This window comes from Topomyia yanbarensis, chromosome 2 (assembly GCF_030247195.1).
Source record: "Topomyia yanbarensis strain Yona2022 chromosome 2, ASM3024719v1, whole genome shotgun sequence".
NCBI lineage: Eukaryota > Metazoa > Arthropoda > Insecta > Diptera > Culicidae > Topomyia > Topomyia yanbarensis.
In genome coordinates this window covers 400,092,297-400,117,780 of record NC_080671.1, presented here as the reverse complement: position 1 = coordinate 400,117,780, position 25,484 = coordinate 400,092,297, and the positions used below count along the sequence as shown (strand labels likewise).

General features: G+C 39.5%; 2 protein-coding genes across 3 annotated transcripts in view; one reads left to right on the top strand and one right to left on the bottom strand.

Annotated features, from left to right (window-relative positions):
• Positions 1-860: 860 nt before the first annotated feature.
• Positions 861-4,569, bottom strand: LOC131680851 (uncharacterized protein K02A2.6-like). Its single transcript, XM_058961563.1, has 2 exons — positions 3,809-4,569; positions 861-3,738 (listed from the first exon to the last, which is right to left on the bottom strand). Exons 1-2 carry the CDS (start codon positions 4,567-4,569, stop codon positions 861-863), a joined length of 3,639 nt encoding a protein of 1,212 aa, XP_058817546.1.
• Positions 4,570-9,201: 4,632 nt separating this feature from the next.
• Positions 9,202-25,484, top strand: part of LOC131684914 (uncharacterized) — a 334,000-nt gene continuing 317,717 nt past the window's right edge. For both annotated transcript variants that reach the window (XM_058968165.1, XM_058968163.1), the window contains exons 1-2: positions 9,202-9,543; positions 21,307-22,258. The gene's annotated coding sequence lies outside the window, so the exon portion shown is untranslated. The remainder of the gene's footprint in view (positions 9,544-21,306; positions 22,259-25,484) is intronic.

Here is a 25,484-nt window from a genome sequence, read left to right as displayed (position 1 = left end):
CGATGATAGACTCCCTCCTGTCCCTCCGAAATGTGCTAACGGAACGTTCATTGCACAATCGTACATCGAACTTCACAAAAGCTTCCTGCCGGATACACCCTCTTGTGTTGGTTACTATACTGTCCTACTCAACAGCCCAGGCATTTAAGTAACCACCAATGAATACCGGTTTTCGGCCGATCAACTACTTGGTTAAATGCTCCAGCATTGGGCTGAATTGCTGCACTGTCCACCTTGGAGGCGCGTAATAACTGCACACGAAGACGCCATTGATTTTGGCGATCACGAAGCGTTTTTATGAGCGTTCTGCCACTTCTTAAATGGGGAATCAGCCCATAATTTGCATCGCTGCCGTCCAGATCTATCCACCATCAAGGGGACTTGATACGGCTCTGCAATCAAAGAGACGTCACACGTAGCTTCTGTCGTAGACTACAACAACACTTCCTGTACTGTTGGCCTGCAGTCGCACTCTTGTAGTCAGCCATCTGATGGTCTTTTCCGTCCTCTGGAGTGCAAAACATGCATTTCGGACTCTGCTTGCGGTCTCTCGCAAGATGACCTGTCTCCCTACATTTCCAGTACATCCTGAATCTATCTGGGCCCTTACAATCCCCTACCAAATGTCCAAAGCACACACTTGTTTATTCACTCGTGGGGCGGCTCTCGACCATCCAACAGTAACGTTTCCTACTCCAGCGCCTTGTCTGTTGTGTTTATGAGGACACATAATAAACGCGTGGTTATACATTTAATGTCTCTTTATTTTCTCCCCTCTCATTCGCCAACTGTGTTCCCAGATACAACATAACATTTTCTCCTTTTCTCAAAATCAAGACAAGTATTATATAAAACATTTACTACATATCGTAGTCTTGGTATTTTACAGGCACTTTAGATTGACGCCTAGGACGTATTGAAACCCCCGCAGTTTCTGTCATACGAGTAGGAGAGGGTTCGGTTTGCTTACGGTTCACTTCATCTACTCCTTGTAATTGAGTTCTTCCTTCAATAATGGATGTTAAATCAGCCGTACTTGTAGCGTCCTGTATACCTGTAGAATTTCTCTGCCCACTCTGCGGATTACTCGAGTCTTGGTGGATCCTCTTCAAGTGCGAGGAATTTCTGCGGAATATCTCTCCTTCCTCAGTTTGAATTGTTACGCTGCTCCCATTTCTACCGATCACCACTGCCGGTTTTGCATGAAAGTTCGGAGCTAGCTTGTTCACTCTATGTTGGTTTTTCATAAGAACCTGATCTCCGATACCGATATTTGATTCCAGTGCATTGACCCTTTTGTCCCGATACATTTTTGCGTGATACTTGTGAATCAGGTCTCGGTCCCTGATCTCATCCCTTAATATTGAGTTATCGCTCACTTGTGGAAACTTGTCTCTGAACCTTCTGCCGAACATTAACTCAGCTGGTGATACGCCTGTCACAGAATGAGGTGTGACCGTGTACATGTACAGGTATTCTTGTAGACTACGTTCCAAAAGTTCTCCTTTCATCTGTCCAATTCTTAGCGCTTTCAGGATCGACCGGTTTTGCCGCTCCACTTCACCATTTGCGGCTGGCCAATACGATGTGGTGTGAGCAAGTTTGATTCCGTTATCTACGCAGAAATCCCTGAACTCTTGACTGCAGAAATTAGCTGCGTTGTCTGTAGTCAACACGTCTGGCAGTCCAAGCCGAGTAAAAATGCGCTCCAGTCGCTGTATTATCATCGCAGATGTTGTGGTAGACATTATCTCCACAACACAATACCGGCTATAGTAGTCTACTAGAACAAAAAGAAATTTGCCGTTAGGAAGCGGCCTGAGGAAATCCCCGCTCAGATGACTCCAAGGCTTCGCTGGCATAGCTCGAATTTGAAGTGGCTCTGGATTAGGACTCCTTCCAACTGCTTGGCATTCTCTACACATTTTGCACCTTTTCTCCACGTCCTTGTCTATTCCTGGCCACCACACGGATGCTCGCAATCGACGTTTCATTTTATTACTGCCTGGGTGCCCGCTATGAGCAAGATCCAAAACTTTTGCACGAAGTCGTTCCGGAATCACTATTTTATTCAATCGCAAAATAATTTGATTCATACAGCATAGTTCGTTTTGAAATGGCAGATATCGCTTCAGTTCACTGCTCCATTTTCCTGAGTTGATTGCATCACGTATTTTCCGGAACTCTTCATCATCTTCTGACCCTTGGATGACTTCCGTCATCGACATCGTTGTCGGTAAAGCGCATTCAATAGTGGCACATAGATCGCTTTCACAATCACGATCACTGCTACGATATGCACTACATTGCGCTAATCGCGACAACGGATCGGCTATATTAGTTTTTCCAGGAGCATACACTAGTTTATATCGATATCCTTGTAGTTGAAGCACCCATCTTTGCTGACGGGCGTTGGGAGCGGAGTCGACAGAAAATATTTTGACCAACGGTTTATGATCTGTGACCACTGTGAAGTCTTTCCCTCTCAGATACGTCTTAAAACGCCCTATTCCCCAGTAAATTGCCATTGCTTCTTTATCTAACACCGAGTATTTCTGTTCAGTTTTAGACAAACTCCTACTAGCGTAGCTGATTACCTGCCGTTTACCTTCATCACTCTGCAGTAGAACCGCCCCCAGACCTGTCGCGCTTGCATCGACGACTAGCGTAGTATCGCTTTCCGCGTTGTAGAATCCCAGATGTTGCGGATTGGAAAGAGCGTCCTTAATATTAACGAATGATTTGTTTGCTTCATCAGTCCACTGGAATTTGACTCCTTTACGTGTAATTTCGCGGAGCGGCGTAGTGATAGTCGACAAATTTGGGATGAATTTGCCCACATAATTAACAAGTCCTAAAAAGCTACGTACTTCTTCTGATGTTTCTGGACATCTGAACGATTTAACTGCACTAACTTTCTGCTCAGTGGGTAATATACCATCTTGTGATAGCTCGTGACCCAAGAATGTAACGCTCTTCCGTCCCCACTGACATTTGTCTTCGTTAATGGTTAGTCCACAGCTTATTAGTCGCTTCATGACCGCAGCTACTCGTCTATCGTGCTCAACCTTTGAACGTCCGAATACTAAAATGTCATCGATAAAGTGCACTACTCCATCCAAACCTTTAAGGATTCTCTCAAGCTCTCGTTGGAAAATTTCAGCGGCACAATTCATTCCAAACATTAATCTTTTGAAACGATAGTACCCCTTCGTAGAAACAAACGTAGTGATTTCTCGTGACTCCGGATCGAGTTCCAACTGATGAAATGCTTGGTTTAAATCTATCTTCGAGAAATATTTACAGCCATCCAAATACGGCATCAGCTCTTCGAAAGTAGGTAATGGATGGCGCTGGGGAATGATAGCAGCATTTGCTCTGCGCATGTCCACGCATAACCGTACTCTGCGTCCACCATCTTTAGGTGTCACAACCAAAGGGGATGCCCAGGTGATCTTACCTGTAACTGGTTCGATAATACCTTGCTCAAGAAGTTTCTGGATTTCTTCATCCACAGTCTTTTGTAACGGTATTGGCAATCGTCGACATGGTTGCTGTACCGGGTATATTTTCCGATCGATGTTGATTGTCACCAACAAATCCTTTGCTTTTCCAATTTTCACTGATTTTTCTTCCGTAATCTTCAACACGTCGCAATTGATTTTCAGCACTCCAAGGTCAATTGAAGACGTTTTTCCCAGCAAGCTTGCGCCTTGGCCATTAACTACGAAGATTTCACTGTGCACGGTTAAAGATCCGTGTTTTATATCCGCTTTAAACATGCCTTTCACGTGTAGCTTATGATTACCGTATGCTACCAGTTTTTTTCCGTGTTTCGTTCGTTTCAAAACTTACTTTACATCCATTTTGTTTTAGCTTATTCCACGTGTACTCGTCGATCAAATTAACCGATGCCCCTGAATCCACCGTCCACTGTAGTGGAACACCACCTACTAGGCACTTAACTTTGGTGTTGTATTTGTCGTCGCTTCCACTGCTGAATTTTTTTCTTTCGCGCGTCGCGGTCGAAAATATGTGGTAGATATCACTCGCGTCACTCTCATTATCGCTTACATAATCTTCGCACTCAGAATGTGACTCCTCTTCAGAATCCGCTACTTGACGCACTTTCTTCTTTTTATCCACGGCCGGTTTCTTCGTTTTGCACAACTTTTTAAAATGTCCAATCAACCCGCACTTGTCGCATGTCTTCTTACGGGCTGGACATTTCTTGTCATTCGCATAATGTCCCGACGACCCACAACGGAAACAACGATGAGCAGCACTTTTCATTTCACTTCTCACTTTGTTTACACTAGCAGAATCTTCGCCAACGGCCTCCTGTTGGTTCGAGTTGATCGTTTCAAGCACTCTCCCTTCTTCGATTATGTTTGCTAAATCAACAAGCCGCTTTTTCAAAATTGCTTCACGCAGCGTATTTGAGCAACTTCCATCGAAGATTTGTTCTGTTATGCGCATATTCAACGCGTCACCATATTCACACAAATTAGCTTGGTGTCGCAACCGCCTCGCGAAATGAGTAACACTTTCACCTTCTTTTTGAGTCATTTTTCTAAACATTGCCCGCTCATGCGGAATACATACAATCGGTTCAAAATGTTGGTCCAACAACGCGACTGTTTGTTTATAAACATCGCTTCCTTCAGGAACAGCGGCATCACGATTTGGGTCATCGTAATATACCTCTTGCACCTCAAGACCCGCTAGGTGCAGAAGCAAAGCTTTCTTCTTTCCAGCAGTCGCTGCAGCATTGCAGTCTAAATAAAGCTCGAACGATCGCTTCCATGCCTGCCATCTCCTTCCCACCGATGAAGTATCTCCGATCACAAAAGGTGCAATGTTATGATTCATCTCACTCGATCCTGTTCACTTGCATATATTTGTTATTTTTTTCTGTTTGGTTTTCACCTCTACCGCGAACACCAATCTTTCGACGCCACGCCGATAATTTAATTTTTCTCGCCTTTCCGCTTATCGGGCTACTTCCATTCGACCGAATTATCGCGATAGTGCAATCAAGTTATTGTTTCCGTATATTTACCACTCTTTTACCCATCAATTCGTCGCCAAAATGTTGTGTTTATGAGGACACATAATAAACGCGTGGTTATACATTTAATGTCTCTTTATTTTCTCCCCTCTCATTCGCCAACTGTGTTCCCAGATACAACATAACATTGTCCACAGTGTGTACTGGTAGACGAATCTTCGCTGCTTGCAAGGAATAACCTCTAAACACTTAAAAAGTATAGGAACTTAGCATTCACTTGTAAACGGTATTTGCATTCTCGAAAAAAAAATTACGACGGATCAAATTGATCGACCAAAGGAAAGTTTGGTTGATCAATTTTATTCGTCCCCTACCGCTATTCGAAATCATTCGAAAAGGCTTTCCGGACATGTCATTTCTTCAACGCGTTGTTTCTTCTTTCTTTTTGAGTCCGCTGATATAAGACAAGGGTCGGTAATTGAAACCATATGCCCCAAAGGATACGTTACTTCAAAATAATCGTTATAAAGTGTGTCCCACATCAAATTGCATCACGGAAAAAACGCTGTAGAGAATTACCTAGTGGACCGATCCTTTTCAAACATTCAGGCAATAAAATGTAAGCCATTAGTAAGATTTTGGCATATTTTTATTTATTACGCTTAACTCCGCGCATTAGGTTCTGTACAACATCTGGCTGCAGCTTCTTCTGTACGGAAAGCTACTTTTTCTTCATGTCTTCCTCTGATTTTACCTGCTTGGGATGCTTCCGTACTGTCTGCTTCATAATTACCCAGTATTTTTCGTTGGGCCTTCGTTCCCGTGCGTTGCTCACCACGTTGTGGGGAAGGGGGGAGGGGGGTCTCTCATGGCCTTGGGTACAAAACCGACCCCGTTGGATTCGTACCGTCAATTCTTGGAAACGAATCATCTGAAAGCCAAAAGCACAACAGTTTCATATTCTGTATTGGGTTGGCTCTGGTCGATACTACAATGAAACATTTCCACCGAGAAAATACAAAATGTCGGACTTTTTAATTTTTTTTAAGTTAAAAAAAAAGGGTCGAAAATTAAAAAGTCCGCCATGTCGTTTTTACTTTCAGATGATTTGTTTCCAAGAAATGATGCCACTCACCAACAAATCGAACGAATTCGAGCGGCTGTTTTCAGAGCCGCCATAATAAAAAAAAATAGTTTTTATGTAGTTTAATATATTTCTATACCGTTTATTCAAAACGTAATATCTAACAAATGTAAACAAACTGAGTTAATTATGCCAAATAAATGCCAAGCATTGACTCTTTATCGTCCACAAATAATAGAGGAAAATAATAACTCTTTACATGTTAATTTAATCTTAAGTCAAAATGTCACATATAGTATATCAAAGCTTTGCCAATATTTTGTAGATGTGATGTTTTGCGTTGTGATGTTTTTCCAAGTCGACTGTAGTTAGTATGTTTTTCCAATGCCAAACCTCATATCTACACTCTCGGTTGCAATACAACACATGAAATATATCACAACTACAAGCTCGTCCCTCTAAACGTCACAGCAAAATGTGTCATCTACAAACGGAGTTACCAAGACCACATATGTAAAAGAGCATAATAGCAAAAGTGATCGGCAAAATGTAATAAAATCCATATTAAATTTACAGGGCGAATAAGATTTGTAAACAAACTTTTATTTTGATGGTTTCTCTTAATTTACTATAACTTCAACGCAGAAAACAATTGAAATTACTTCTACGAAGGGTAAAAATTTACATTAACGCATATTTTTCATGAAATTCCACTCTGCAGCAGACTAATGAGCGAAACAAGTTTGTTTACAAAAAACAGTTTCGCCCTTTTGACGAATTAATATTGAAATAATAGTCAATTATCTCTCTATTATCTTCGCGAAAAAAATGTAATATGCTTATACGATCCTGCAATGAGTAAATGTAGAGGTGATAGTAGAATTAATAGCCTTCTGTGTGCTTTAATTGTTAAATAAATTTGAAAGTTGCAATGAAATTTTTGCACGCGATTTTCTCCGTTTGACGTTTCTGTTAGATATGATGTAATGAAAAAACGCTCTAGATTTACTTTTATATGTAAAAAGTTTGATTTCGAAACATTTTTGGAGCAATATTGTTTGTGGCACTATAAACTGGATTCTAACCGCACTGCGCACTTGCTATTTTTCTATTAAATTCTTCTCATAGACTGTGTAGCTCGACTGGTCTGTCTATCAAAGTACCATCTCATTCACTTGAAATACATGTGTTTTGACAGCTCGCAGTTTTCAGTAGCAGTTTGATCACTCGCACTTTGAAAGTGCGGAGTCCAGGTTGGTGGGAAGTGCGCAATAAATGATTTTTTTTCCAAAAACATGTTTTCTGGAGGAACCTAGCCTTAAGGGCATGTTCAGGAGTGTTTCATTTCTAGATTCATAATTTTGACAGTTCTATAAAATAAAACTGAAAATTTTAAAACTAGAACTTGCTGTCCCCAGCAGCAGTTTTCGCGGGTGTTCCATTCAGTTTCAAATTTATGTCTCGCGATGCCTTTAGCGTTGCTGCATTCAAATTTAATTTTCCCCGGTCTATCGGGTCTAAGTGTCTGTGCTGAGTACTCTCCATGTATTTAAAACACAGTTCTAAACATGTTTTAAAATCAGCAACAAATAGAACGGCGTCGTATAACAGTTTTAAATTTTGAAACAAAACTGTTCGAAATTATAAAACAAAACGCTCTGCTGGGGATGTGAATGTTTCAGTTCCAGTTCTACTTTGAAACTCCTATACAAAATAAAACGCTCCTGAACATGCCCTAAGGTCTATATTTTAACTCCCCCATAAAAAATCCTCCCGATTTAACCCACGACGAAATCGGGTTTGGTCGGCTGAATCGCTTGACTTTGACACCGACGAATTTATAGATTGTTGCACCGACGCTTATGAGAGTTTAACATGAGTGTCTGTCGACGCAATACCAGACGAAATGGGCCGACGAAATTTGTGGAAATCGGTTGATGGAAAACGATTAAATAGGTAGATCAGTCGACAGTTTAAAATTGTTCATATCAGTGGACCTCATATTCACTGGAAATTTCTCAAAGTAAATACGAGACAGGCTTTAGTAGATAAATATGTTTATATTATTTCTTTTATTATATCTAAAAGACTTACACTTGAAAGTTGGCATGACGTATCGATAATTCCGATTCCGGATCTTCCGTTTGTTCTTGATATGCGGATTAGTTGACGTCCTTGTTCAGGTACGTACGGGCTATGGTCAAATTAAATCAATAGCACCTACCTACATATTATTAGAAATGAATAAGAACGAACAACAAAAGCATTAATCAGACTTACCTAAAACTATCCGAGCGATGGCCGAGTCTAAAATCACTTCATTCTCTTAAAGGTATAAGCGCTGTAATTTTTCGCTATTTTTATTTTCAATTTACAAGAAAATAAATGTTTAACAAATCAAAATTAAAATTGGCGCTTAAAATTTTCGACTATTGCATTTGTCAACAATACGAGAACCGATTTCGTCTGCTGAATAATGTGACTATTAAATCTTGCTTCAATGCAGCAAATTTTTTTCGACCGATTTTTCAGCCGATTGGGTCGGGTACAAGATTTAAACAGAGGAAATCCATTGATTAATATGGTGACGAAAATCTTCCCCCGACGCAATTTAATTTAGTCGGTAAATTAGTAGGTCGATCTTGAAGGCACCCGATTTCGTCGGTCGAGTGCACAATTTCGCAAATGTCAAATTTTTTATGGGGTCTATTGAAAATGTCAGAGTGTCTTAAGAAGTACTTGATAACCGATTGCAAACAAGAATTTATTTTTGCTATCACAACTCTTGTAGATTCGAGCACATGACATTTCGACCAACGAACGAAATGCCCGCATGAACTGCATGATGATGCCGCGCGCGATTATCAACCGGCACCACGCCCACATGTACAATCATTCATCAAGCGTCGGAAGCGTACGCAACTAAAGCTCCATCGGCTGATGCTTTTCTCTGCCTGTGTGCGTGTAGAGCCGCAATCGTCGTTCTACTCGTAGCGTAGCTGTATCCATACACGTGCCTAGCTGTTTGCGTAGCGGTTGTTCATTCGTATGGGGTATGTTCATCGCAGCGCAACAACCAGTGCAAAAGCTTGACTCGAAAGTTTTCATTCAGTTTCGTGCTAACCGCCGTGGAGTTTATTGCGTGATTTTCGAGTGGATTGAATCTGCGCGTTTTGTTTTGAAGGCATAGGTATTTTTTTGAAGTTTCACTTGTTGGAGACAATCTAGTGCTTGGACGACGAGTGTTGATTGTGTGTTGTGATTTTAGTGGCAATTTTTTTCGACTGATTTTCATTTCACTTGCTGTGTTTCGTTCCGGTTTGCTGGAAAATTTCCTCGTGAGAAAGTTTTGCTTGTGAATAATAGTGCGAATTTACTTACAAAGGAAGATTTTGTGTTATCGATCGTGAAACATACTTTTGAGGCGCCCGGGACCGTGTTTATACAGGTGATCATTGTGTTTTTGTGTGTAGCTTGTTTTAGGAATAAAAATAAAATACGTATCGTAGCCAGCTGTATGCTCTGGCTTAAAATTTGTCTAGTAAGCATCCAACGACGAACACTGCGGTAACTGACAGCTGTTGCTGCTTCCTTCTTTGCCGCAAGGTGGCTGGCTGACATGAAGGGATCACTGCAGCAGGGGAATTATTATCGTCTTAGCAGCATTATTTCTGATTGGAATGTGTTAACATCGCATAATACCTACGTAGAATATGTCAACGATGGCTTCGTCTGTATGTAGTTGCGCGTACGTGTGTGGGACGCGTACTGGATCAGCACATTTGGAAGGGATGAGCTTGCGCAAATAAACTCGGTTGTTCGTGGAGTTGCGAGGAATCGATTGGTATCCAATTAAAATAATTCCCTGAAGCATTATACCTAATTGTAATTTGATTTTATTTATACACTTTCATCGATGCAAGATTCATTTCACATAGCTTCACATTGACTTCTCTGAAAGCTTCTGCACTTTAATAAAAGTGTAAGTTTTCGCTCAAATGATGCGCAAACTAGAGCTTCTGTGTAACTGTTTGGGTTCAGTGTCTAACCGGAGCTATTTTGGATTAATCGTCTAACTGGCCTCAAGTGTGTTGATAGTTACTGATGAGATGAATTCGAAATACAAAAATCAAAGATTTATGCAAACTACTAAGTCTAGATAAATTTGATTCATGCCATTGAATAATTTGAAAAATTTTACGAAGGAACGACCAAATAGACAATTTAAAATACTTCGCTGAAAAGCTTTAAATAGAGTATTGTTTATGTTTATTCTTCCAGAAATTGCAGCCGATGGTCCCATCTTTGTATTCAAAGTTATACCACAGACAACAGACGTTTAGGCTCGATTTGAATCGTGTGTAAATACCCGCTACTGAAATTCCGAATAAATAAGACGCCTGAAACACGTTTGGCAAACGTTTGTAGATGTCGCAGTGATCGATACAATGCGGTTAGAGTGCTGCTGTCAAACATGTGTAGCAAACAGTTGCGCAGATGGCAATAGTGAAACACGGATTTCCAACGTTTATCAATTTGAAAATTTACACAGGTTTTTGAAGAAATTTTGTTCTAGCCTAAACGTCTGTTATCTGTGGTTATACATAAAACAAATATTTTTTGTTAATATTCATTTTTTTGCAATTTTTACCTCAGTAAGACGAATAAATTTGTCATTTTTTGATAATGAAAAACTGCGTATAATGAGGATCCAGTGTATACCGTACTATTCTGTTCCAACATGTCATTCTGAAAATAATGGACATTCCAGTTTATTGCAAATATTCAACAGTTGATACATTAATGAACCACAGATGAAACTACATAATCGTGACAAGATTTTTGATTATCGCTCACGTGTAGAACAGAATATTTGTAAAAAATCCAGTGGAGCTCCAGCGAGTGATTTATTGCCTGGCAGTGTTCGACTCGTACACGAAACTCAATCCGTTTGCAAAACAAGATTTTAGGAAGCGTTTGTTAATTGCATTTTTGATCCGCTTCGTCAACTTCGATTCGCTAACTGGTACACAAAATTGTCGATCCACGGACTATAGCAGCATTCGTACGTGGTATCACGATGTGATAAGTGATCTGAGTAAAAAATATTTACCTGATAATCGGCGTGCAATTCGCAGGGTTTGACGTGTCTATTTGACGTGATAATATCTTCTTTTGAATATTGGTTTGTCTTCAAAATATCTAGAAAGATTAACGTTATACACCTTAACTAATTATTAAATCATACTGAAATACGTTTGGTTAGCTTCATTACTAATATTCAAATTCAATGTAACATTTTTTCAAATAGTTGAGCGTTAATTTTTACGTGAGAATTCAAAACTACTATAATCTATAAATCTATAAATAGACCCTCAACGATGCATATCATCATCAAATAGTTCCAAGTTTTGAGTATTCGGATTACGGAGATTATGATGACCATTATTTAGCAATTAAAGGATTACGATTTTTGAGGGTCGAAATAGAAGTAGTAGCGCGAAATTGCAAATTTAACGTTTAAGTGAATATGTCTAGAAATTGCATATAGCAAGTGTCTGAGAATTCAGTCTAGTTCTTGATCTTGCACAGACCAGAAGCTAATAATTCACGATTCGCTCACAGCAAAGCAAACAAATAAATTTGACCCGCGTCGCTTCGTTGCTTCTACACGCCCTTAACAGAAAAGCCTCGTTGTCCCCACGGTGAGCAAGACGAGTGAATTAAAAAACAAAATGCAACCGGTAAAGAAAAATACTGTGTTGATCGACTTTACGCAAACTCAACGAAGATATACAGTGCGCGAGATGGAACAGTTGTGAGGTGAATATGGACCTTAACCTTACGTTGGTCACTCACCTTCAACTACATCATACAAAAAACTACTATAACTACTCGTAACGTTCAAGATACTAAGAGCTGCAAAATTCTTTAGCTCTGCGACTAGAGGGCAAGCTACCGTAAAATGCACTAAAACTGCCACGAAAGATGGATCGTAAACACCACACACTGACAAACAGCCTTCCACTGCTAAACCACAGACAGACGGCCACAAGATAATCTACGATAACCCTAAGCAAACACCCAACGACAGAGTAACCAAAAAGAAGACGATTACACCAAGGTCCCTCAGAAACACAACAACCAACAGTGAACATTCAAACTGCTTCAGCGACAACGACATGAACGTACACGAGAAGGAAGGACAGGGCAGATTGAACAACCAACAAGTAGCAGACGGTAAAGTAAATTCACCCCCGAAAAAGATCACGCGAAGCAGCAAGCAGTGCACCCAGGGTAGATGACCCCAATAATTTTCGTTTTTTAATTGCATCAATCTGAAATGTATATTATTTCCGCAAAAGGAGAATGACCCTTGGAGTTAAAACCTTTATGAATCAATAATAATAATGCATTAGAATTTAATGAGAAATTGTAGCAATGGCTGCATTGTTCGGCAGAATCCAGCTTTGTTAAATGATAAAAGATTAATCCATCATAGCAATTCAGTTACTGTCGTCGATCGCAGAGCAGTGGAAGAGGCATATAGCATTGGGCTGACCATAATCTGCTAAGACAAACTACACAGCAGCTAGTAGACAACGAAGAAATCTTAACTTTGTTGATTCCGAGATTGAAATGGAAGGACTGATATGATAGTAACTTCTGATTACTTCCCAGAGGAACCAGATGAAGCTCCACTACAGGAAGTAAATGATTAGCTACTGTAGAAAATGAAATAAACACTTCATTATTGGTTGCGATGCAAAAGCCCACCATACGATGTGGGGAAATACTGATATTAACAAATGTTGTATCTCGTAGAGTACATATTATCAAACAATATTGATATGCTTATTCCTTCTAGGGAGCTGAATTAGGGATACATACCCGAATTTATGCAAATGGAGTACAAACCAACTTGAAGCTAAGTCTGCTGGTTGACTTCGCCGCTAGCTAAGCACTGAATCCAAAAACGACACAACTTAGATGTACGTTTGATACAACAAATCGAGACTGATGTCCCGATGGTACAAAAGTTTTGGTTTTCACGGAGGAAGATCAAAGTGACCCGAAACATTAAGGCAACAAACGAAATTTTATAAACACGATACGTGAGGAAGTGCTGGATCGAACATGCACAAATTCCTCTGAGAGCCTCGTAAATTGGCATGTGTCTTACGATACGAGTAGGATTTATACATTGAGAGACAGTAAAGAGTGCCAGAATCAGGAAAAGGAAAGATGCGCGAAGAAATTTGTAAAACAAAACCATAAATCTTATTAACTAGAGTAAAACTTAATACCTATTTGAAAATTATTACTAAGGTGTAATCGTAACCTAGGTTATGACAACTTTTATATAAAAATATAACTTTTATAACTAAACGTCGATTAGGGCACTTAACATTAAATACCGTTGCTGTCATATGAAACGCCATGCTTTGTAGCAGTCTTCCCAAATGAACATCGCACACAACGTTCGCACTGGTTCTGTACTCATATTAAACTCACACTTCGTGTACGAACTCAAACACGCTATTTCGTACCAAAACACGTGCGAACATGTTCGCCTGTACAACCGAACCCCATGTACGTACACGATGTGCGTACACATAGGATCGTGGAACCAGTTTTCTCTTTCTCACTCTCATCATCACTAGCGTTGACTCTTTTTGCCTTGTGCGATTCGTTCTCGTGTACGCACCCGGTGTACGTACACTGATGTTTAGGGACTAGAGTTTGTACATCGTTCGCTTGAGTTCGATGTTCACGGCGAACCTGTACATCAAGACGAAGCATGTTTTAGGTTGAACGCGTGTGCGAAGTTTTGTGCACTACACAGGTACAAACTTGTCGATGTTCATGGGAAGCCTGCTTTGTAGCATAGATCACTAGAAATGACGAATACGATATTTTTTTATATCTTGCAATATTTACTCAAAAATTAGTTATTTTTTTAGCAAGAACTACATATAACTTTCTAAAAAAAAGTAGCTTGAGGTTCGGTATAGTGAGACAAATTATTCTCCTTCAAAATATCTAAAAGTATTTCTAAAGTCGTCTTAACGTAAAATTAAAACCGCAAAAGTTATACAAAGAAAACCATTTTTTGTTGGTTGTTGTCTTTGTTGTAAAATGAAAAGTACAAGACATAGAGATCCAGTGTGTTGGAGAAATCCTATCTCCTACCATTAAAAAGTTTATTTTCTGATTTTAATAAATTTAAACCCACTATTTAAAATAATAGAAAAGTCTTGTAAAGTGCGAAATTTTATCATGAAAGCGAAACTATATCTTTTATATTGTCCACCGAGAAAGTCATTTAAACATATTATCAAGGGTCAATTAATGAAATACCAAAATTTTAATATAACTCAGTTTTCATATCCTTCAGATATTTTTCAGAGTTTTTGAAGACGAACAATTTCTTCTAATGCATCAAAACTTCAGTTTCTATTATTCGAAAGATATAAGTGCTTATATTATCAAAAATTGATTTTTTGAAATCAATTTTGTTAAATTTGTCAACTGTTACGGCATTTATTTAGCAAGGGACTGGAAGGTGAAGTATATTTTTCAATATTAAGAGCCATAGTACTTAAGGAAGAGTAAGGAGTTGAAGGGAGAAAGTTTAGAAAAGCATAGAAAGGGTTATATGAGCAAGCTTTTGCTAGATTTAAAAAAAAAATTATATGTAGTTGAAAAAGAATTATCTTTTGTTTGGCCCAATGAGTGATATTGGTATTCAAAAGAGTCCCATTTCTGACCAAACTTTTCAACAGTAGTAGTTAGATATGCCATGAAACAAATTCTTCGCCTTAAAACAGTCTTAAAGTTGTCTGAAGACTACTTGAGTTTTAAATCAATACCGCCAAAGTTATTGGAACAAAACTGTTTTTCTAAGAAACACCCTAATATTTGATTTTAAATTTATTGTGAAATGAAAAGTATGATAGATGGTGCTTACATGTCTTCAGCAAACTTTTCTAAAAAATTTCGTTCGAAAACTTCGCTGAAGGTCGTTTGGCTCCAGTTAGAATAATTGAAGTTATTTTATCTCGGTTAAATTAGAACCACCCTTACTGTTGTTTTAACAAAATGAATAGGATTAAGTTGTTTAGTTTTACTACAGCTGTGTACTGTGATGAGCGGTGTAGATCTCTTCAGTATTTCTGCAAAAGCGTGATTGGAGCATCTTTTAAGGGTTTTCATACTCGTGATTCTCTGCGCACGGGTCCTATTGCTACAATGGCCCGTTTGCTTGTATTTAGTGAAATGCATGACGCGCGGTACGAACACGCAAACGAACCTTATCGATGATCATGTGATTAGGCAAAGAAATCGTGCTAAAGGTTACCCGATACGAGTTTGAAGTGTCGCACAATTTTGTCACATTCTGTGCCATCTTTCAAAATGTTCACTCACTCGATAATAGGGTCCGTGACAGGGATGCCAACGGTACCGATAAACTACATTTTTTTCGGTATATTTACATTTGCACAAGCCGTACAGCCCGCTACAGCGACGCATTACTACAGCTTTTGTCAGAACGGTAGCCAAACCGAGTACATTTTCCCGTACAACAGTAGAATACATTTTTGTTTTGCTGCTGTACTCCGACTGCTCGGTGAGAGTGTGGCGTAGTAAAGTTTGTTCTCTCGCTTTGTACATTTTTCTCTGCATAGTCAAAGGGAGAGGCCCGCACACGAAAGCGTTGATGCCGGCCGTGGCGTAAATGAGCCGCATTCATTGTAGTCATTTTTGAATAAAAATATTAAAAAGATTGAAAATATTAAAAAATGTAAAATAAGGAAAGAGAAGCTGTACCGCTCACGTCTGGTGGCTGTACTGGGGACAGTAGTTTTTTGTCATGTTACTGCTTTGCACACAGGCAGCCGTACAGCGCTGGGCGTCCTGCACTAGCGAATGACAGCAGCATCGAGAGAGAAATGAGAATGTAGGCAGAAAAATTACAGCCGCAGAAAAGGTAGGCATTTTGCATCCTTGGTCCGTGATACAGCCAACCCCATTCACCCCACGCACGACCGTCGGTACCGATAATCACACCGTCAATCTCAACCGTGTGAACGAACATGTAGACGCGATAGTCCTTCACGTAAAAGACTTGTCGCCAATAATGTCATTTGCTTGCTTTAGACAGGAGAACAAAATTATGAGCCTCTCTGAGGAACATTCGAGATATCTGTAACGCATGAATATTTCTTTCAAAATCCTTAAAATACTAATCTTTGATCCGAACGAAGATCGGATATGGTCCGACCGAACCCGATGCGTTTGATTTTGAACGGAAAGCGAAGTCGTCGATGACGAATCTTTTTGGATATCTATTCCATCGGCTGGGTGTTTTTGCAGACGAATTTATTTATGCTAGGGCACAACTTGAAGAATACGAATGGTGAGACAGATCCGGACGTGAAGTCTTAGTAAATTTGCGTAACGCATTTTTTTTGCTTCTTTTTTCTTTTTTATCCAATAAATATTTTATAGGTAAATACAATTCTATTGTGCAACAAATAAAAAAAAAATGACGGTCCAAATTGTCCTGTAGGGAGGTCCGAATTACACCCAGGTTTTTTACGGGGGGGGGGGATACGTACCGTATAAAAAACTCCGCGTTAAAAAAACCGCGTTGATTGGAACATCCGTGTAAAAAAACGCGTTGATGCAAAAATCCGCGCAAATAAACCCTCAACAAAAGACTTAGAGATATTTTTAGAAGTTTTTTTTGCGCGGATCTCGCGAAAATTTTCAAAGTCCTTTTCCTGAAAAAAAAAAGTTCAAAGTCCTTTTAAATGCAAAGAACTTAGAAGGATTTTGGCAGATTTTTTGCGCGCATTTCGCAATTAACAGGATTTTGCATTTGAATGCAAAAAACTTGGATGGAAGAGACGGTTCTGGAAGACTCCTTATGGTCCGCATCTCAACAATATATATTCGGAATGGACTTGACGAGTAAGTGCCAGAAGGTTTAGTGAAATTCGCTATAACCCAATCAATATGGGTATTTTCGGAATGGTCTTGACGCCTGACATTGATTTTGAAGCCATTTTGAAATCCAAGATGGCGACTTCCAGTTTAGCGAAATTCGCTATCACTCATGCAATATAGGTATTTTCGGAATGGTCTTAAAGTGTAGGTGCCAGAAATTGATTTTTGACATTATTTTGAATACCAAGATGGAGGGAGAGTTCCTTGTGAGCTTGTGCGACCACCCCTGGCTGCTACTCCGTTATCGATCTGGACTAACTGACTGTTTTATTGATCAATACCGACACCGGCCAGGCCCGAACGTAGATCGCGGAAGGAAAGGGAAGGAATGTTAGTCTGATACTTGCTTTTGCTAGAGGCCGTATATACTACTGCGCACTGCACAAGTATCACGGGAGGAGGAGATATTTGTTAGTAAGTATAGAAGTTGAATTTTACATCTTCTTTACCGACGCCAGAGAGGTGACTCCACTATCTGGACTTTACTTCCCTTCCGAAGGAAGACGTGACCACAAATTTTTTCACCTCAGAAAAATCTCAACGACCTCGGTTAGGATTGAACCCAGACCAACTGGAATGAGTGGTGGTCACGCTTACCACCTGATTGCCCAGATTTTTTATGCGGGAATTTCGGTAAACGGGAGGTCGCCATCTAGAATTTAAAAATGACATCAAACTTCGGCCTTTGTCTCCAACTCGTCAAGACCATTCCGAAAATACCTATATTGATTTGGTTATAGCGAATTTCGCTATAACCAAATCAATATAGGTATCTTGGAGTTCAAAATGGTGTCAAATATCAATTTCTGGCACCTACTCTCCAAGACCATTCCGAAAATACCCATATTGTTGAGGTGCAGACCGTAAGGAGTCTTCCAGACCCGTCTCTGTCATCTTTCTCAAAATCTTCTAAACATTCAAATATTTTTGCGAAATCCGCATAAAAAAGCTTTCAAAAATATTTGTCTTTTGCTGAGCCTTTTCTTTTACGCGGATTTTTGAATTACCGTGGTTTTTTACGCAAATTTTTGAATTAATGTGGTTAACCATAAAAAACCGCGCAAAAAACTGCGTAAAAAACCTGAGTGTACCCCTGCTTTGTAAAACGATGGAGAGACGTAGAGTTTTGCAAATCGTAACCTAACTTTTGTCATTTCAAAATGTAGCTGAGGTTTTAAACTTACAAATAGGACCTTTGGCCGACAAATTCTGTCACATATATCCACCTAAAAGTGCGATTTGCTTAGATGGGTCCAAATAATCCCGGGTCCCCCTACTATATCCCAAATTTCCTTCGTACTAACACTCAGTAAAACAAATGATTGATTATTCTCTCATACCTACAAGCGTACAAACGGTCGTGACGTTCGCAGCGACACAAACATGCAATTGAATTCATCTAAACATGCAATTGCATTCATCTACACATGGCTAAGGCGATCTCGCTAACATCAAAACACTCGGCTAATTAAGTGAGCATTGTAGTACCTATAAACTACAAACCCGGTTTCAAGCATTAACCCACGACTCGTGTGATCATGAATCGGTCATTTCAGGATGTCTCTATCCTCGGCCCTAGCAAAAATGACGCTCATATTCACTAGACTACACGTTTCATGGCGATACGACCGGAAACTTTAGTGATATGGGAAAACTGATTCTCTTCTAGCATCTGTATCATACATTAAAAATTAAGCATCAGATTCATGGTCCGCGCGCGGTTATTCAGAAATACATGCGAATATGCGAAGCGCCACATGATTGTAAAATCGAATTTATGCACGCGAAGTTACACGATAACACAAGCGACAACCACGTTAACATACAAACGCTCGAGCCATTCGCGATCATTCACACAACCTACACCCGCATTTTCGTAAATTTGCTAACGTGAACGTCTCACCATTTACAGCACGGACTCAAGCGTGATTATACAAACTCCCACGTACGCGTGATCGTGAATCGGTCACTTCCGGAAGTCTTCATCCTTGCGACCAGAAGTCTACCTCCATGCCTTCAATTGGACCAATTAAAAAAGAAAACCCTCATATCCACTAGACCAGCGGTTCTTAACCTTTTTCGTGCCACGGACCCCAAAAATCACCCTGTGTTGCCGCTCAAATGAGTTAATTATACAATGTCAGCAGTGCATAAGAAATGCATCACTGTTACGCGTAGGGAAGATTGATGTTGATCTTAAAATCCCGAAAATGAAATGAAAAGAACACAGAAAAAGGGATCACTGTCTATTTACCAACCTCCCGCGCCTAATATACATAAGCGTGTCATACGCAGTCCGATTAGCTAGCTTTGGGTTTTTCCTTCTCACTTACTCTGCGGTTAGGATAGTAATAAAATCTTAGAAAAAGAGGTACAAGTATAACCGCATATTTTGTGAGCCCTGCGGGACTGGACTAGGATTGAATAGCAGGAATCAGTATTGTGGTTAAATACGTCCGTCTTGAAGAGGCAGGGCTAAATATATAAGTAAACAAATAGGAATTGCGCCCTTCTAAGGTCATAGGAAATCTACACCGTATCTCAGGAGAATAGGGAAAAACTTAAGGACTAAAAGGGACAAATTTTCCCGTAACGATATATGAATCGCGCGGGCATCATGTAGCTTTAAGATAACTTTTGTAAATATTTTCTGAATAAATTAAGTTCCAAAGTTTAAAACAGCGAATCCTCATCAGTAAGAGAAAATTCCTTAAAGTAAAAAACAGGAAGAAACAACGACAGGAAAAGTGGCTAATTCAACTGGTAAGAAAATCAAGCGAACCATCCTTTTCTCTCCTCGTCGTGACAACCTGGGTTTATGCAGACCCCCACGGATAAACATCCCTTTTGTATACTATCAATATGTTGTTTTCAGTTTGTTAGGAAACAAGACTTGGAATTTCAATAGTACTCAGAAAATGTATTTTTTTTCGCGGATGCCCAGCTCCCTAGGGGTCCGCGGAAACCAGGTTGAGAAACACTGCGCTAGACAACACGTTCCATAGCAACACGACCGGGAACTCTAATGATATATGGGGTAACGCACTTCCTGTCAGAATCTGAATTGTACACCGAAAACCCAATATCGCAATGACGGTACGCGTGACCATCCAAGAACACACGCGAATATACGAAAGGCACACGGTTATAAAATAGAATTTATGCACGCGAAGTTACATGCACGCGAGCACACACGACATTCAATCGCACACGCGATCGAACACATTAACTTATAAACGCTCGAGCCCTTCGCGATGATACACGCTACCGCAAAGTTTCTACGCCCACACATAGGTGAACCGTACAATGAATATCACATCCAGAATCACCTCCGGCTGCAATTGGCCTTAAGCAGTGGGTGATATTTCCCGTCTCATCTGCAATTGTAGTGTATGATAATGATGGGGAGCCCTTCCGAAAACCTAGCTCTAACAGCTCCAGTAAGACAACTCTCGAAAAAAAATCTGAGTACTGAAACAAAACATTATACTGAATACAAAAGTGACGACAACTTCACTTTTCAGTTTGCTGCGTCAAATTGCTTGCCAAACGTGATATTTTTTTCGGAAACTTCTATAGAACATTAACAAAACTGTCACTTATCTAATCTTTTTTGTTTCTTCGAACAAACAGCTTCCAGTGTAGGAGAACACCACTAACATGTGCAATTTTCTGTTTCGATTGGTAAGCGACGGAAATTGTTATTCGCTGGCCCGTTCGCCGTACATATTTTCATCGCATGCTTACAATCATCGTTTCGAATGGTTGGTTACGTTTCGCGGGTCCTACCGCCTTGAAGGATTTCGCAAGCAACAAATCTAGAAATGTTCCACCTTACTTTTTCTTCATAGTGATGCGTTCTGAAAATCTTTTTGTATTTCGCGGACTATCTGACTATGGATCCCATCAAACTGGTTTTATTTTAGCAATCTTTGGCCTGATCTCTGATGAAGCCTAAATTGAACAAAAAACCGTAAATATGGAAATAAATCGGTATCTTTTCCACTTTATCTACACAACAGTAGTCTTTTTATGCGTAATTATTTTCGCCTTCACTCACAAGTGCAAAACAGCCAGAGAGCCAATCGCTGAATTAATAATCCATATATTTCACCATTCGAATCAAGCCTAAATTTACATATCTAAATATGATGCCGCGCCTAACTCACCCAACCTTCCTTCTTTTTTTTTCTTTCAGATTCAAACAACTGTGACCACTTTTCCCCGTTTTTTTTTGCTTGCATCCAAATATTCAATTTAAAACAGAGCAAAAGTGAGTGTGCAAACCGCTGGTTGCGAAACGGCTAACGTGTGAACGAAAAAAAAAATCACGAACGCATAAGTGCGTCGAACAACAACAACAACAGAAACCGATCGAAGCAAAGAAGAAAAGGGATCACTTGCGAGTGACAGTAAAGTGGTGACGGCAGCGATCGCGGTGGTGTACTGCACAAGTGTCGGAAATATAACCATAATAGCATTAAAGTTAAACTGAAATTACCGACCAATAATTTCTTGTGGTGGTCATTCGCGCAATTGTCGGTGCCTGCGTGTGCGTGCGTGCCTTGTGTTTTTATTTTGTTTTCGCCTGCACTATCCAAACTCTGCTGCAATCCGAGAGAGCAAAATTGAAGCAAGAAAAATCAGTGTTCAATAAAACGAAAAGACAGTGCGAAACGAGGGGAACGAAAGAGCGGTCGGCGGATAAGCATTTACGCAAAAGCCCAAGGTGGGTTCCTGGTCCAGGGCGAACGAGTTGTCCCAAAACGGTTAGCCGAAAGATAGTAGTTGTATTAATAAATACAGAAAATAAGATTCGAAACACTCCAGCGGCGCTGAGGTGAAGAAACTCGTGAAATCGCCGTAGCCAAGAGTGCGGATTTTTTTTTCGGGCGGTGTTTTGTGCTGTTGCTGTTAATATTATTATTATTATTATTGCTGGTGAATGTTGAAATTTGTGGCTGGTTGTTATTTTTGACAGCGTGATTTTTTCCTTCTCTCTCCATTTCTTGGTCGCCGAGAACGTGTTTTGTGTCGTGGCATTTCTTTGTGCCAGTACGGGGACGTGTTAATTTTGCAGTCTGTTTGAGGTGAATGCTGTCGGCGCGCTGCTGGAACACAGTGCTTACCCTACCCATCGCAACGTGCAGGTGAGTTCTCGGGGGAGGGAGGGAAGCTGCGGGTCATAAACGAGCCAAGTAAAGATTTGTCGCGGCAATAAAAGACTGCGAACCCGTTTCTGGCGAATGAAAGTTCCAAAATTTATGCATTTCGAAGATGATGGTCGGGGAAATTTGATACCTATAGGAATATATGATTGACTCTATTGACGAAGTTTGAATAAAGTAGGTCGTGTTGATTCGAGGAGTTTTCACTTTATGGAATTGGGACACTCGAAAAGTAATATTAAAATTGAGAGTATAAATTTGAATATGGATGACCGGACAAATTATCTACGCAATTGGGTCGGTGATAACACATGAAAAAAATAAAAATTATGTATCGAAAGTAGTATGAGTATGAACTTCCCAAGATGCACTGTGACCAAGACAAATCCCATTTTCGGCAAAGCAAACGCTATGTTTCACTCATTCCAAAACGGTCGTTGCCGGTCCGTCCGTTAATCTTTGCAAGAGTTCATTGCAAGAATCGAAAAACAGACGCCCGTACGAAATGGATTACGTCATGCGTTTGTTTTTTGGGTATTCTTCAATTTGCGTGACAAAATCCATCGATGTCGGCGGCCTTCGCTCACTCTTGGCTCGATTGCTTTTGGTCGCCGTTTCATTTCTTTGGAATAGGGGGAACGATTGTTGTTCTACCGCGTATCGTTGTTGGCGTCCGGGCGACCTTCAACGTGTAGCGGATGGAGAGTTTCCATTTGACTGCTATCGAGGACGGATGTCGTCCGGTGGTGGGTAAGTGGATTACTATTTTGGTTACATATTGATTCTTGTTTGTCGCTCAGCGGCAGATATTTGGTCGAAGATGCTTCAGACATGTTTGGGAATCATTGGATTTTTGGGTCGTTCGTTAAATAAATTATTTATGATTTATATGATAATAAAATTGATGAAAATGATTATAGCCAGCACAATCTTTAGGATATGTACATTTATCTAAATATTCTATCTTCGTAAACAGATAGTTAAAACGTGATATAATCAGTGCAAAATGCAGTGAAAAATTCAAGCATAAATTAGTGCAAAAACTCTTTTGAGGAAAACAGAGGTTTTTGCATTACTGTTCATCTTTCGGATGGAGTAGTTCCTCTGTAATTGGAAGCGCACTGCTTGAAACCTAAAAATGCTTTTATTCGTCCAATTTAGTTTATTAGTTTAATCCAACTTCGCTTCCACTCAGTCGGATTAAACTAATCTAAAATGGATAGTCCCTATGATTGTATAAACCAGACAATCGGGTGGATCACAGGTTTGTTACTTATCGAAATTACCGAGAACATTGAGAATGTTGAATCGGTAAATATCAGTAAATCATGGTTAGAAAACAAAAAGAAGTCCAGTTCACTACTTCGAGAATTATTACCAAGCATTTCTGAATATTAAAAAGAAGACAAAATATTCAATTAAATTTGTTTACTCGAGAGGTAACCAATAGCATTGCAATAAAAACTAATATTGTTCCTTCTTTACAACATGAGCTGTTCTTGAATGCAAAAGCAAACAAAGGCTATCGATCTAAAGCATAATATTATTTTGATACTTTTTCGATTGATCCAACGGAGAAAAAAGATCGTAATGGTGAGTTTAACTAAAGCAATTATGTGAAGAAATTACTCTCCAGAGGCAGAATACAAACCTGCAGCCATTGGGACTCTGGTCCTATGCACAAACCTTTATGCTATCCCTGGGCTATGATGATGTTCCAGGAAGAACACATGATTATCGCATTGGTGACAGTGACTCTAAAGCGAGATCACACACAACAACAAGTGCTGCCAATACATCTGATCTATTTGTTTTGCCTACCAGATACCAAGACCGGGTTTTTTTTATATCGCGTGGTGTCTGATTTTAATTCATTACCCATCGTGTTTCGTTGGGTGACAGAGCTAATGGAGACTGTCGATTTTTGCTCACTTGCCCAGTTAAGGGGTTACATACCTTTTTGTGCGAAAAATGTAATGAATGTTTGAATTTACGTAAAGGCATAAAGCAATGATTTCATTACAGTAAACTTATAGTATTTTGGTAGAGTATTTTTCAGTGAAATAAACGAGCGTAATGTTATAAAAATATATTGATCATTGGCGGAGTTATGGCTTTTTCCCTGAAACCCTTTTTTATTTAAGAGGTTTGCACGATTGAAGACCAATACATCAACTAAAATCCCAAAACTCAAAAAATTCCATTAGTATATGAGTATTCCTCGTACCTTAACGATTAGTTGAATAAATTCTATTTTTTTCCTGCATTCGGGAACGTTTTACCAAAAACTTACTTTTAGGCTCTAAAAATTGTACCTATTAAAATAATCTTATTCATAAAACAAAAATTTATGCATGAAAATGGAATCGTTAAGGTAGGAGAAAAATTACGATTAATTCAAAAAAAGATTAAGAAAATCGCTTTAGTGGCTTTTCGGCAATCGTGATCATGGAAAAACCATTTTTGGAAAAGCGGCCTTTCGAGATAATTGAGTTTAATTTTTTTTTTAAATTTCAAAATTTTTTAAAAAATTTTAAAATTACCACTTCTCTCGGTAGACGAAGCGCGGTAACTTTCAATCTATTTCTCGGATCTCTATAAAAATTTGGGAAAATATTCTCAAGAAATTGTACTTTCAGATAAAGTAATTTTTTTTTATTCCTTGCTAAATAAAAAAGTATGTAACCCCCTAATACCTTACGGGCTTATCTTCGGCTGCTGATTAGCATACGACTATTAAATTTACAACCTCAACTTTGTGGACAAACTTCAATTGCTAAATTAAACTATAGGCCACGATAGTCAGTGCCGTAGCGCGGTCTTCTGGCACCCTTGACGGAGTCTCAGTTTCGCCCCCTGGATGAGCTTTTACTTCGATAGTAAAAATATTGTTAGAATGCTGCTTGTTGTTTCCTGTATTTTCTAATCTATTGATTTTTGCAGTAAAAGAAGATTTATTCATTTAGTTACCCAATTGTGATAGCCCGACTAAAGCTAACGAATGACTTTATTGTTGACAAGTATTTTATGAAGGACTAGCACTTCCACATGCCTGCCCATAAAGTTGAGATAGATGGTGTACGGATACCAGTTTGTCATGTGTGGTTCTATTGAAGCACGGCTGTTTGAAGAAGTTTTGCTCCAGTCAATCGCATAGAACGGTCCAATTGTAAATTAATATGTTTTTTAGAGTTTCGGATTCTTCTCG